A 13,744-nucleotide genomic window follows, 5' to 3' on the forward strand; every position below is an offset into this window, starting at 1 on the left:
ACTCCACCACCTCTCTGGGCAGCCTCTTCCAGGGCTCTGCCACCCTCAAAGTGAAGAAGTTCCTCCTCATGTTTAGGTGGAACTTATGTTCCTGTTTGTGCCCGTTACCTCTTGTCCTGTCCCTGGGCACCACTGAAAAAAGACTGACCCCCGCCAAGACACCCACCCTTTAAGTATTTATAGCTATTGATCAGATTGCCCCTCAGCCTTCTCTTCTCCAGACTAAAAAGCCCCAAGTCCCTCAGCCTCTCCTCCTAAGAGAGATGCTCCAGGCCCCTCAGCATCTTTGTAGCCCTCTGCTGTACCCTCCCCAGCAGTTCCCTGTCCTTCTGGAACTGGGGAGCCCAGAACTGGACCCAGTGCTCCAGTTGGGGCCTCCCCAGGGCAGAGCAGAGGGGCAGGATGACCTCCCTCCACCTGCTGGTCACACTCTTCCTGATGCCCCCCAGGATGCCATTGGCCTTCTTGGCCACCAGGGCACATTGCTGGCTCATGGGCATCCTCTTGTCCACCAAGACTCCCAGGTCGTTTTCCTCAGAGCTGTTCCTCAGCAGGTCACCCCCCAGACAGTACTGATCCATGGGGTTATTCCTCCCCAGGTGCAGCACCCTACACTTGCCCTTATTGAGTTTCATATAAACAGAAACTGTTTATTTTGTATCCTAATGCACGGGACAGTCTTAGATAAGGAAAATGCCCCCATGTGCATTTGGACCATGGGTCTGCCTCTGAGCAGGAGTGAGGAAGTACAGGATCCTCTCTGGAGCTCCCTCAGTCTCGGTCTGGGATTTCTTTATCTGCCTCAAATGCCTTCCCCCTCTTCTTCCTCTTTTATTCTCCTCTAGTCTTGTGTGAAGAGCAGCATGGGGGCTTTGTTTTTGTCTCCTTTAAGGACTATTTGGCAGCCCCTGTGAATAGTGTGAAAAACCAGTGTGGTATCTGGCTGTTCCTGCCTGCTCACGTGTTGGGATTTTTCTATAGTATCCCCTGCTATAGCATCAAAATGCTAATTGTAGCCATCTTTATTGGCTGTTTTCTGGCTTGTTTCTTTTAATCCTTGCTTTTGTGAGCTGGAGTTACTGGCTCCCTTCCATTCGCCTCGGCCTCTTCCCCTGCAAGTGGCAGTTTTGTGAAGGCATAATTACATTTCATTCCCCTTTTTCCTAAATATTGTACCAGATATCCTTGGGGTGTAACGTCTGTGGAAGTGTTTCTGCCTCCCCGCCGTGCTGAGTGGTCTTCTTGATTTGAAGGCTTGTCTGAGGGCCAGGTGCTCTCATGAAATGCTGGTAGTGTGAGGAATATAAGAATTGAAACGTGTTGTACCCTCCTGTTTTCTGCATATATCCATGCAGAGTAGGCATCCTAGAGCAGGCAAAAACCTCCTACCTGAAGGACCACCACAGACAAATCCATCCCTGTTGCCCTTCAGCTATGACTGGGGATAAAGCTGAATCCAGTTCACTTATTTTCAGCCTTTTGTCTAAACACTGGTGCTTCTTTCTGCCAGGTCTTGCTGTGACAGAAAGAAATAGAATTATCACATCAAAGGACTAAGTTTAGGCTGGGTTATTTACCTCCTCCATGCGTGGCCACACTCTGGTAGATTTCTAGCAGCAGAAATTTGCACGAGAGCGGAAAACACCACCAAAAAGCTTCCAATCAAAAATAAAATTAATAAGAATCCGTTTAAAAGTAAAAAAAAAATTGACATACCAGTCCATACTAGAGTAAGTGGATCTCTTCCTTGTTACCAAGAAGCTGTAGATGGAGATGGCTGTCCAACTGTGACATAAAGGTCCAGTGTGAAAATACAATCATAGAATACTTCGGGTTGGAAAGGACCATAAAGATCATCGAGTTCCAACCCCCTGCCCTGGGCAGGGACACCTCCCACCAGACCACGTTGCTCAAACCCCCATCCAGCCTGGTCTTGAACCCCTCCAGGGATGGGGCAGCCACAGCTTCTCTGGGCAACCTGTTCCAGTGTCTCACCGCCCTCTCAGTAAAGAATTAATTCCTGATATCTCATCTAAATCTCCCCTCTTTCAGTTTAAAACCATTCCCCCTTGTCCTATGGCTCCACTCCCTGATCAAGAGTCCCTCCCCATCTCTCCTGGAGCCCCTTGAGGGACTGGAAGGGGCTCTGAGGTCTCCCTGGAGCCTTCTCTTCTCCAGGCTGAACCCCCCCAACTCTCTCAGCCTGTCCTCACAGCAGAGGGCCTCCAGCCCCCCAATCATCTTTGTGGCCCTCCGCTGGACTTGTTCCAACAGGTCCATGTCCTTTCTCTGCTGATATAGTAATTCCTCTTGTCCTTCTTGGCATTACGTGTCCTCCAGCAAGTCTGGAAATGGACTTGGCTGCAGGGACTCGCAGAGTTTCTACATGGCTGAGCAACCCTTGATAACAGAGTGTTTTCCTGCTTCATGTGGACGTGGGACTAAAATAATCGACGCTGGTACTGGCAGGTTTCTCAGGGACTCCTGTAATGATGCTTTATTTGGTCTTTCTTCACTGCAGGTTGCAATCAAACAGATGAATTTGCAGCAGCAGCCCAAAAAAGAACTGATTATTAATGAAATCCTTGTGATGAGGGAAAACAAGAACCCCAACATCGTCAACTACTTGGACAGGTATGTCATGACTTGAAAAGTTCACGAAGGGACTCAGTAAAACATTTCCTTGTCACTGTCTTAAGTCATCCTGACGCAGCTTAAAGCAGGTCTAGGACAACCCTGCACTGTTTAATGCATGTGGCAATGTTGGGGTGGGGTGGCTTGTTGGTCTCCCTCCATGTCCTAGGAGAAACATGTGTCTGAATGGGTATTAGTGGAGCATCTCCATTGTCTTTAGAGATGCTGGCAGCAAAGGCAGCAGCAGTTTGCTTTCAGGACTCCGTTTTTCAGCTCTCTCCTTTGCCAAATTTGACACAGCAAGCCATTTCCTTCCTGCTACTAGCGAAGAAATAGAACTAATTTGAACTGTGTTATTTTTATTTTCTTTCGTCTTCTTTCCTCTTCTACTGAGCAACGCTGACATTCGACTTACAGAGGAGCAGACTCCTTCCAGGGTTAGACAGTAATCTTGTCCCTGGGTCTGTCCACTGAGGTTTTCTGCGCAGTAGCATTAGAATGAAAAAGGTGAATGACATAGAATCATAGAATCATTTTGGTTGGAAGGGATCTTTAAGATCATCGAGTCCTACCATCAGCCTAACACTGACAAAACCCATGTCCCTCAGCACCACGTCTGCCTGGCTTTTAAATCCCTCCAGGGATGGTGACTCCACCACTGCCCTGGGCAGCCTGTTCCAATGTTTGATAACCCTTTCAGGGAAGCCATTTTTCCTAATAACCATCCTAAACCTCCCCTGGTGCAACTTGAGGCCATTTCCTCTTGTCCCATCACCTGTTCCTTGGGAGAAGAGACCGACCCCCCCTGGCTACACCTTCCTTTCAGGGAGTTGTAGAGAGCGAGAAGGTCTCCCCTCAGCCTCCTTTTCTCCAGGCTCAACACCCCCAGCTCCCTCAGCCTCTCCTCACAAGACTTGTGCTCCAGACCCCTCACTTAGGTGTGACCTAGAATCTCTTTTGGAAATCTGAGAGACTGTTTGCACACTTGTTTGCTTTGCCTGTACGTCAAAATCTTATCAGCTGTTTCTTGAACAGATTTCTTTAGCGGGCTTTTAATATCTTAGCCAAAAAAAGCACTTCTTGTATACTGCAGCATCAGTTGCGACGCTGAATTTATATGATGCTGTGTCAAGAGCTACTTTGTTGAAGGGAGAGAAAGTTTGCTGCTGGAATTCTGTGGAAGGGATGTGGGTGCAGGGAAGTGATGCTGGGCGGATGCCCTCTTCTCCCAAAGAGCAGAAGGCTCTTACCTGTGTAAGATGAAACAAGTGGTAACGAAGAGTTAATAATTGCATCTGTGCTGAAATTGGTTGGTTTTTTTTTCCTCCTGGCTGATTAGAGGCTTTGTTTTGGCAAAACCCTTTGAGAAGCACATTCTTCCCATTGAAGGGAGCATCTCTGAGTACACGCTCTCACCTTTTCTACCCAGTATGTCCCAGCTGCACATCCTGCTGTCTTGTCCAGACTTCCACCAACAAAAAAGCTGCTTGCTTTTGTCCTCCACTTTCTCTCACTAGCCTTTTTCAGAGGGATTAGCTTTTCTTTGAGTGCTGCAAATGGACGGAGCGGCAGCGAGGATGAACATGGGGGGTTCTTGTGCCTATTGTGCCACTTCCAGCTTGCTCTCACCTTGTCTACCCAGTATGTCCCAGCTGCACGTCCTGCTGTCTTGTCCAGACTTCCAGCAACAAAAAAGCTGCTTGCTTTTGTCCTCCACTTTCTCTCACTAGTCTTTTTCAGAGGGATTAGCTTTTCTTTGAGTGCTGCAAATGGACGGAGCGGCAGCGAGGATGAACATGGGGGGTTCTTGTGCCTATTGTGCCACTTCCAGCTTTGCAACTGCAGGAGTTGTGTTGGGGGAGCTGGGGAGCTGTGTCCCTCCTGCCTGGCCTGATGGACCCATTTCCTTCCTGAGCCCTGAACGGAGCTGATATTTGAACACCTCTTGCTGGCATCAGCCAACTGCAGGTGCAGAAGGAAGTATGAGGAGGGATTTGTGTGCTGCTGTGGCACCTCAATTATTTTTTTCTGTTCTGTTTTTGACGGTGTTTCCCCTCCCGAGTCCCTGATGGGAGCTGCAAGGTTGTCATTGGTATAAACCAATGCTTCTCTTCGCCTCAGCTCCTGCCCTTATGCAAGGGCTTCCTCTGCTTTATTCTCTCTTACCTGCACAACCTACTTAGAATCACAGAATGGTTTGGGTTGGGACCTACTTAGAATCACAGAATCAGAGAACAGTTTGGGTTGGAAGGGACCTTAAAGATCATCCAGTTCCAACCCCCTGCCATGGGCAGGGACACCTCCCACCAGACCAGGTTGCTCAAAGCCTCATCCAGCCTGGCCTTGAACCCCTCCAGGGATGGGGCAGCCACAACTTCTCTGGGCAACCTGGTCCAGGGTCTCACCACCCTCACAGCAAAGAATTTACTTGCTTATGGTTAAGAGGTCTGGCTGGTTTACTTTCCCCCCCAAAACAAACATCACCATGCAAAGAGTGCATTGATGCCTCAGACAGCTTTTCTGCTTCACCCCAAGTGACCAGTGTTGCATGAAGGTGTGCTGTGACACTTAAGATAATGACATGGCCTAATTCAGCTGTATTTAGGAGCTGAATTTAGAAACATCCAGCTCTGAAGACAGTGACGCTACTTTCCCAGTGCAGACAAGCAGCCCCTTGTGCTGAGTTACCTTCTGGAGGTGCCAGACTCTTTCTACTGCATGAAAGAACAGGTTGGCCCAGGTTGCCCAGAGAAGTTGTGGCTGCCCCATCCCTGGAGGTGTTCAAGGCCAGGTTGGAGGGGGCTTTGAGGAACCTGGTCTAGTGGGAGGTGTCCCTGCCCAAGGCAGAGGGATTGGAACCTGATGATCTTTAAGGTCTCTTCCAAGCCGAACCATTGTATGATTCTAAAGAAGACCTCAGAGCTCTGCTTGTAAACTCCAGCATCTAACACGGGCAAGAGATGCCCAGTATTAGGCAAAAATCTCCCACCCTTTGGTTTCTTTCTTTCTGAAGAACTCTCCTTAACCATAATATGACCCACAAATCCTCACTTTAAGCAGTAGCCACTGTTGCCCTCACCCCAACCCCAAGCTCAACTGGGGCTGGAAGGTCAGTGAATAAAGCTGAAGATGTCTGACAGTCATGCTACAAGAAATCACTGATTTCTTTCTGGGCTAACATCAAGTTTGCCTGTTACTGGTACAGAAATCTCTAAAGAATGATTTTGCTCTTCTGAGCAAACCCAAATTTTATAGAGTTTATCAATCAAATAGGACTATGACTGATTGATGTGTGTTTGTGATAGGAAGGGCTTGGTAGACACCTTCCTAAGGTATCTAAGTGGAAGCTGAGGAACACCTTACAGGAGCAGACATTACCTCAGGTGTTGGCAGTGTGTCCTTTTGGGGTCAAAGTGTGCCTCCCACCCACTCCTGTGATGTCTCACTCATCTCTGTCTGCTTTTGCAGAATCACAGAGTGGTCCCTTCCAACTCTTTCCAAGGGACTTGCTCTTCCAAGAGACCATCTTTCCATGCCAAGTTGGGCTTAAGTTCTTTCTCCTTCACCGTTACTTTCTAGCTACTTGTTCCCTAGAACCTGTCCTGGTTCTTTGGCTCTTAGCAAATTCACTCTTCATTAGGATCCGTGTTTCAAAGCAAAGAAAACATCTGCTTGATGAACTCTAATGCCTACAGAAGCTTTTAATTAGATTCTCTGCCTTCCCTCTTGACTCATCTGTCCGCTTCCTTTAAAAATGGGAGGATAGGCCGAGAAGGTGGGTTTTCAAGCCGATGATTCCTTCCTTCAGGAATGTGTCATCCTGATGTATCTGTCATGGAAGATTGTGTTGATGTTTTTCCAGATGGGCCCAAAAAAGGCAGAAGTGGTTGGTGGTTTGGGTTTGTTGTTTGTTTTTTTTTAAAAACTGAAGTTTTAAAAACTGAAGTAAAAAATGCTGAAGTTTTCATTTCAGGTCTTCTACTTTTAGATGTGAGCACACAACTTCCCAGCAGAGAAGAATATCCCAAATGGCTCAGAGAACTTGCCCTCATCTCAGCTGTCTCCTCCCCATCTTCCTAAGGGCCTTTCTGGATGAGACTTGCCCCTTTTGGGCCTTCCTTTTTTTTTTTTTTTATATTAAGTCTTTAGAGTTGCTTTTGTATCTAGCAAGATGTTCTCATTTGCCCTTACAAATGGCTCTGAATTTTTCAGCCCAAAACCCAAACTAATTTTGTTGCATAAAAAAGATGGAGGTGATTTTCAAATGCAGGAGGCCTTAAAGCAAAGTGTTCTTTCTCAGTGGTTTGAGGGCATCCATTGTGTCACCCAGGATTGTCCCTGGGCCTCGGCAAAGTAGCTGGTTGCTTAGGACAGCAGGATGACAGTGGTGATGAAGAGCCCTCAAAAGCCATGCCATGTGCCAAATGTCCGGGCTGCATGACAGATATTGGACCTCATCCTTGACCAGTAGCTCTTCCCCTTCTCTCCCAGAGGCAGCTGGAGTTCTAAAGTTGGGTCTTCATCTTAGTCTGGGCCGTTTCCGTGGCAGGAAAAATTCAGCCTTGCTTTTACAGCTAGGAAACTTGTAGCCTGCTCTTCTATTATCTCAACTTTCTGCACTCACCATTCCCTCTGCTCGTTCAGGTTGTGATCCCAGAAAGTTCCACGTCTACCTGGTGCCCCAGCGCTGTTAAAAACGCTGCTGAAGCCTCATGGTTTCTCTGCACCTTCTAAGACGACTTTAAACCCCAGTGCATTCTGGCCGGGTAAACAGTGACATGTTCGTAATTCCTGATTTTAAAAATTTGGTTTTGGCTCTTCAGTTACCTTGTAGGAGAAGAGCTCTGGGTGGTCATGGAGTACTTGGCAGGAGGCTCCCTGACAGACGTTGTGACAGAGACCTGCATGGACGAGGGACAAATCGCGGCTGTGTGCCGAGAGGTAAAGCGGCCCTGGCACCGGGAGGGAGCTGTGACTGGGACGGGGTCATGGGCTCCACCAGAAGTGCTACAGAAGCCAGAGACAGCTCAACAATTGCTCTTTCAGAGGCCAGATTTCATCTGGGAGGTTACAGCATACAGTCCGAATGCCAGCCTAATATAATTCACCCTAGAGGGAGGACAGGAATGCAAAATGGGGTTGAAATCCCCCTGGTTATGCCCGTTCTCCAGGTCTTTTGGAGCTAACTTGTCCTCTAGGACCTGCAGATCCCGGTGGGATATCCTTCTGTAGCCCTGCACATGCTGATTATGTGAAAGACTCTAAGACACTAAGCTCTTGCTACTCAAAATGCACGTTGTTAGAGCCCATTAGTTGGCTAATTGTGGCTAGTGAATGATTTCATGCACAGTAAGAATATCTCAATTATTTTCTTTTTTTTTTTTTTTTTTCTAGTGTCTCCAAGCTCTGGAATTCCTCCATTCAAACCAAGTTATTCACAGAGACATCAAGAGTGACAACATCCTGCTGGGAATGGATGGCTCTGTCAAACTAAGTATGTGGGGAACAGGGCTGGGGATGACTGGAATTATCAACCCAGGCCCGTTAATCTGCTCTGGATCAGGCCTGGTGGGGAGACTGGTGGTTGAGATAAGCTCTGGAATTCCTCCATTCAAACCAAGTTATTCACAGAGACATCAAGAGTGACAACATCCTGCTGGGAATGGATGGCTCTGTCAAACTAAGTATGTGGGGAACAGGGCTGGGGATGACTGGAATTATCAACCCAGGCCCGTTAATCTGCTCTGGATCAGGCCTGGTGGGGAGACTGGTGGTTGAGATGCTTGATGCTGTGGTGATGAAGAGGCTGTAGAAACGCTCCTGTAGGTATTTTTGTGGCATTAGTTTTAATGGAGAATCACAAGGATGAATCCTTGTGAAGTGGTACCAGACTCCGAATGAGGTTTGGGGTTCATTTAGCTTCGGGCCATCTGTTTTTGTGGACTAAAATATCAGTATTTTAATGTTGCTCCAGTCTACAAAGGTGTGTTAGAAGGTGTGGGGCCAGAAGTCTTTGTTTGTGAGCTGTCTCTTCCGTCTGGAAAATACTGCAGGTACTTGTGGGGCAGGAGGAGTGGAGGGAGAATTGGCAACGGTGTAAACTAGAAAACATTTAATCTTACACCGACCCAGACTGGACTCTAAATATTGTTTCCTGCTTGCGTTATCACCAGTAATGGAGACCTTGAGACTGTCCTGCCCCTCGGGTGCTGAGGTAGCTGTTGTGCCTGTCGTTGCCCGTGCAGAGATAAGTCTGGAAACCAGCGAATAATTATCTTCCACCTATAGCTTTAACAAAATTGTGCTCCCTTTCTCTTCCTCTCAGTTCTCTTGGCTGGCACCCAACAGGCATAAATAAGTCTATTTTTGTCGGTGGTGACAGCAGATATGACTCAAAATTCACACAGTGCAGATATGCTGAGTAAGAAGGTGGGGTTTTTTTTTCTTTTTCTTTTTTTTTTTTTTTCACATAATTGCTTTTCAGACTAAAGCTGTACTTTGGTACAGTCAGATCCCTGGAGTGTTGGTGATGAATAGCTCATTGGGGCCAAAGTGCTCTGTTCTTCTGGAATAACTTCTTTGAGCACAGCGTGCAGGTACCGGGCTGGAGTTTAAAGTTGGAAAAATCCCCGTGGATATGATGCGGTGACCTTCTGGACTTGAGCTGCTTGTTGGCTCTGCTGGAAGTCTGCTCTGTTTATGAACCATATGTACCTTTCCTGGTTGTTAGCCTTGACGAAAGCTCAGCTAGGGCTCGGTTTGATTTTCATCATTCTGCCTAAAATTAAACCCTGCGGTGCCGCAGGGGGTCAGGATGGGCAGAGCATCTCGCTGTGTTGGTTCTGCTGGACTCACAAGAACAGAATTAGGGTTTTTTTTTAATAAGTCAAATACAAATAAGACCTAGGACCCAGCAATCTTTGTGTGAAGGCTCTCCATCTTTCTGTCTATTCGAAGAAAATAATCAGTGTGGATTTAGATACTTTAAATTTATTCTGAACGCTGTTTGCTCCGTGAAGCAAATCCTGTTTGAGGGATGATATATCCACTGGGCAAGTAACATCTCTGTAATAAGTAATATCAACATATATAGTATGTTGGTTGTGGGGGGTGTTTCTAGATCAGACTGTGCATTGATTTCTATTTTCACATACCCAGGGACAGTCTTTAGACCATATATTACATAGTGTATTACAGCTGCACAGTGCTGCAAAACCCCTATACGGTTATTTACTGATCTCCATCCTTCACATCAAGGAGTCAGCACCTCTGTAGTCCTCAGTGAGGCAGGATCTAGAATCTAGTAAATCTAGAAATTTACTAGTTTGGGCTGGAATCTAGATTAGCCACAAACCCCCACCTCCTTTCACAGGTGCAACCAGATGTTGGGGCAGGGTAACTTGTACCGCATCACTGGCATCAGTAAGCATTGATTTTGGAGAAACTTGCTGATTTCTTTCTGTTGTCCTCAGTGAGGCAGGATCTAGAATCTAGTAAATCTAGAAATTTACTTCTCAACAGCATCTTCTAGATTAGCCACAAACCCCCACCTCCTATCCTCAGTGAGGCAGATCTAGAAATTTACTTCTCAACAGCATCTTCTAGATTAGCCACAAACCCCCACCTCCTTTCACAGGTGCAACCAGACGTTGGGGCAGGGTAACTTGTACTGCACCCGTGGCATCAGTGAGCATTGATTTTGGAGAAACTTGCTGATTTCTTTCTGTTTCTTCCCTTCCCTCTTTAATTTTCCAGCTGACTTCGGCTTCTGTGCCCAGATCACTCCTGAGCAGAGCAAACGCAGTACCATGGTGGGGACCCCCTACTGGATGGCACCCGAAGTGGTGACACGCAAAGCCTATGGGCCCAAAGTGGATATCTGGTCGCTGGGGATAATGGCCATTGAGATGATCGAAGGAGAGCCTCCCTACCTCAACGAGAACCCTCTGAGAGTAAGTGACCATCTTTTGCCTTCAGGTCTTAGAATCATAGAATAGTTTGGGCTGGAAGGGACCTTAAAGATCATCCAGTTCCAACCCCCTGCCCTGGGCAGGGACACCTCCCACCAGACCAGGTTGCTCAAAGCCCCATCCAGCCTGGCCTTGAAGCCCTCCAGGGATGGGGCAGCCACCTGGGCAACCTGGTCCAGGGTGTCATCACCCTCAGAGTGAAAAATTTCTTCCTGAGATCTCATATAAATCTAATGTCTTTTAGTTTAAAACCATTATTCCTCATCCTGTTGCGAGATCTTATCTAAATCTAATGTCTTTCAGTTTAAAACCATTACTCCTCATCCTGTTGCTCCACTCCCTGATCAAGAGTCCCTCCCCAGCTTTCCTTAAGCCCATACCTTAAGGTCTCCCTGGAGTCTTCTCTTCTCCAGGCTGAACCCCCCCAACAGTCTTTAGACAGGGCTCCTGATGTCTCTCCCTCGTTTGGTTTTTAATGGAAGGGGAGATGCTGTCACTTCGTAACTGCACTTAATATAAGCCAGGTTTATGGCTTCTCAATCTAGAAAAATACTGTTTATTCTTCTGTCTCCATCTTTTGCACTGGAAGTGGTTTTTGGGAGAGAAGAGCAGCAGCAAAGAAGAGGGGAAGGAAAGAAAGTGGGTGTTGAGTTAAAAGAGGGTCATTAAGTAACAGTACTTCGGCCTCATTTAACTCAACTTGTGCCAATTCCCAGGCTGTCAGACTGCTCCCATGGGATGTGCTGAGCGATGTGCTCAAAGGACCTGCATATTAACAGGTCTCTGACAGATTTCCGTTTCCTTTGAAAATCCACCCTGGAAGTTTCTTGCATGAAATCCTGAAATGGATGGATTCTGAGCCCTTTGATTCTCAGAGGGCTTGTAAATGCTTCATCCCCAAGCAGAAGCAGAAACTGCTTATTTCTGCAGGAGGTTAAAGGCTGCTTGAGGGTCTCCTGGCCATCTTTTATAAGAAGCCAACTGCATCTTTATCGTCCTGACTTTTTAGGCCTTGTGAGCTCAGGCAAAGTACCCACAGAACAAAAATCTCCCATTTATTCAGGGGTACCTTCCCATGAGGATACAGTTATTGCAGCGTAGAGTCGTGCCAGTTAACTTCCCTGGGTAAACACCGTCTGGAATGTTGGGTTTTGTCCTCCTAATCCCTTGAGAGAGCTGCAGGATCCAAACCCAGATTAGGAGGGTAAAACAATAAAGGATTGGATCCCATCCACATAAAAATAGGGTTGGCAGCCTTTCTGTTGGCTGAAACTTAAGCATTGATTAGTCACCCTGATAAGGTGGGGTTTTTTTTCCTCTCCATTGAACTGGGGGGAGGGAGGGAAGAAATGGGTGTCTCTATAAATCCAGAGATGGAATCTAACCTTCATAACTCCCTGTTTCTTTGGTGCTTGTTGTTGCTTTAGGCCCTGTATCTCATTGCTACTAACGGGACTCCAGAACTGCAGAATCCAGAAAAGCTTTCAGTCATATTCCGAGACTTCTTAAACCGCTGTCTGGAAATGGACGTGGAAAAGAGAGGTTCGGCGAAAGAGCTGCTGCAGGTAGGTGATGGGGAAGAGGGATGGAACGGGGTGATGGGGAAGAGGAATGGAAGGGGGCGATGGGGAGGAGGAATGGAACAGGGTGATGGGGAATCAACATAATCATGCAATGCCCAGCAAGGCCAGGGTCATAGAATCATAGAATGGTTTGGATTGGAAGGGACCTTAAAGATCATTGAGTCCTACCCCTTGCCATGGGCAGGGACACCTCCCAGTCATGGAACGATCTTGTTTGGGGTCTTAAATACTACACCAGCTGAAGGCACAAACACAGCTAAGGTAACCTGCCAGGAAAAAAACAACCAGAAACAACCCCCAAAACCTGAATCTATAATAAAACGTTAACAGACTACACCCTGTTTATGCTGTCCTTGCTACTAGCAGCAGCTGTGCAGCGTGTTCTGTGACCAGTGTTATGTGCCGCTAGCAGCCCAGAAAGAGAACCACATCCTGGGCTGCATCCCCAGCAGTGTGGCCAGCAGGGCTGGGGGGGGATTCTGCCCCTCTGCTCCGCTCTGGGGAGACCCCAGCTGGAGCACTGCCTCCAGCTTTGGAGTCCTCAGCACAGGAAGGACGTGGACCTGTTGGAGCGGGGCCAGAGGAGGCCACAGAGATGCTGGGAGGGCTGGAGCCCCTCTGCTGGGAGGACAGGCTGAGAGTTGGGGGGGTTCAGCCTGCAGAAGAGAAGGCTCCGAGGAGACCTTAGAGCCCCTTCCAGTCCCTCAAGGGCCTCCAGGAGAGATGGGGAGGGACTCTTGATCAGGGAGTGGAGGGATAGGATGAGGGGGCATGGTTTTAATCTGAAAGAGGGGAGATTTAGATTAGATCTTAAGAAGAAATTTTTTCCTGTGAGGGTGGTGAGACCCTGGACCAGGTTGCCCAGAGAAGCTGTGGCTGCCCCATCCCTGGAGGTGTTCAAGGCCAGGTTGGATGGGGCTTTGAGCAACCTGGTCTGGTGGGACATGTCCCCGCCCATGGTAGCAGCCTTGGAACTGGATGATCTTTAAGGTCCCTTCCAACCCAAACCATTCTGTGATTCTAATTGCTGTGCCCCAGGCCTGCCAAATGCTGAGCCCCTTAGTTCCCATGGCTTCTTCACGCAGCTGACCCTGATACCTGGATGTGTTGTCATGGTCTCACCATGCTTGTTCCCATTTGGACAGCAGGAGGGATTCTAGCTATTGGATGCTCTTTTTGTCTCCCTTCTGGTGGAGGGGTCACAAAGCTCTTTGGAATATGCATGGCTTGTGTTAACCGGAGCAGTGTGGTGTTACAACACTTTGCCAGATAATACACCTTACCAGACGTGATGGAACAAAGCTTGTGAGATAACTTAATCATCAAATGGTCTGGGTTGTAAGGGACCTTTAAAGATCCAACCCCCCTGGCATGGGCAGGAACACCTCCCACTAGACCAGGTTGCTCAAAACCCCATCCAACCTGACCTTGACCACTTCTAATGATGGAGCATCCACAACTACTCTGGGCAACCCGTACCAGTATCCATCAACCTATCAACAGTTACTTCACTGAAAACCTGGTGTCTTAGTCTGAACTCAGGGTGAAAGGGGAGGG

General features: G+C 47.7%; 1 protein-coding gene across 1 annotated transcript in view; it reads left to right on the top strand.

The window, feature by feature from the left end:
* PAK1 (p21 protein (Cdc42/Rac)-activated kinase 1) overlaps window positions 1-13,744 on the top strand; it is a 114,673-nt gene that overhangs the window by 89,872 nt on the left and 11,057 nt on the right. The window contains exons 10-14 of the mRNA XM_014947113.1: window positions 2,522-2,634; window positions 7,458-7,575; window positions 8,029-8,128; window positions 10,390-10,586; window positions 12,032-12,169. Coding sequence (XP_014802599.1) covers window positions 2,522-2,634; window positions 7,458-7,575; window positions 8,029-8,128; window positions 10,390-10,586; window positions 12,032-12,169 — 666 coding nt within the window. The remainder of the gene's footprint in view (window positions 1-2,521; window positions 2,635-7,457; window positions 7,576-8,028; window positions 8,129-10,389; window positions 10,587-12,031; window positions 12,170-13,744) is intronic.

This window comes from Calidris pugnax, unplaced genomic scaffold (assembly GCF_001431845.1).
Source record: "Calidris pugnax isolate Ruff unplaced genomic scaffold, ASM143184v1 scaffold121, whole genome shotgun sequence".
Classification (NCBI taxonomy): Eukaryota; Metazoa; Chordata; class Aves; order Charadriiformes; family Scolopacidae; genus Calidris; species Calidris pugnax.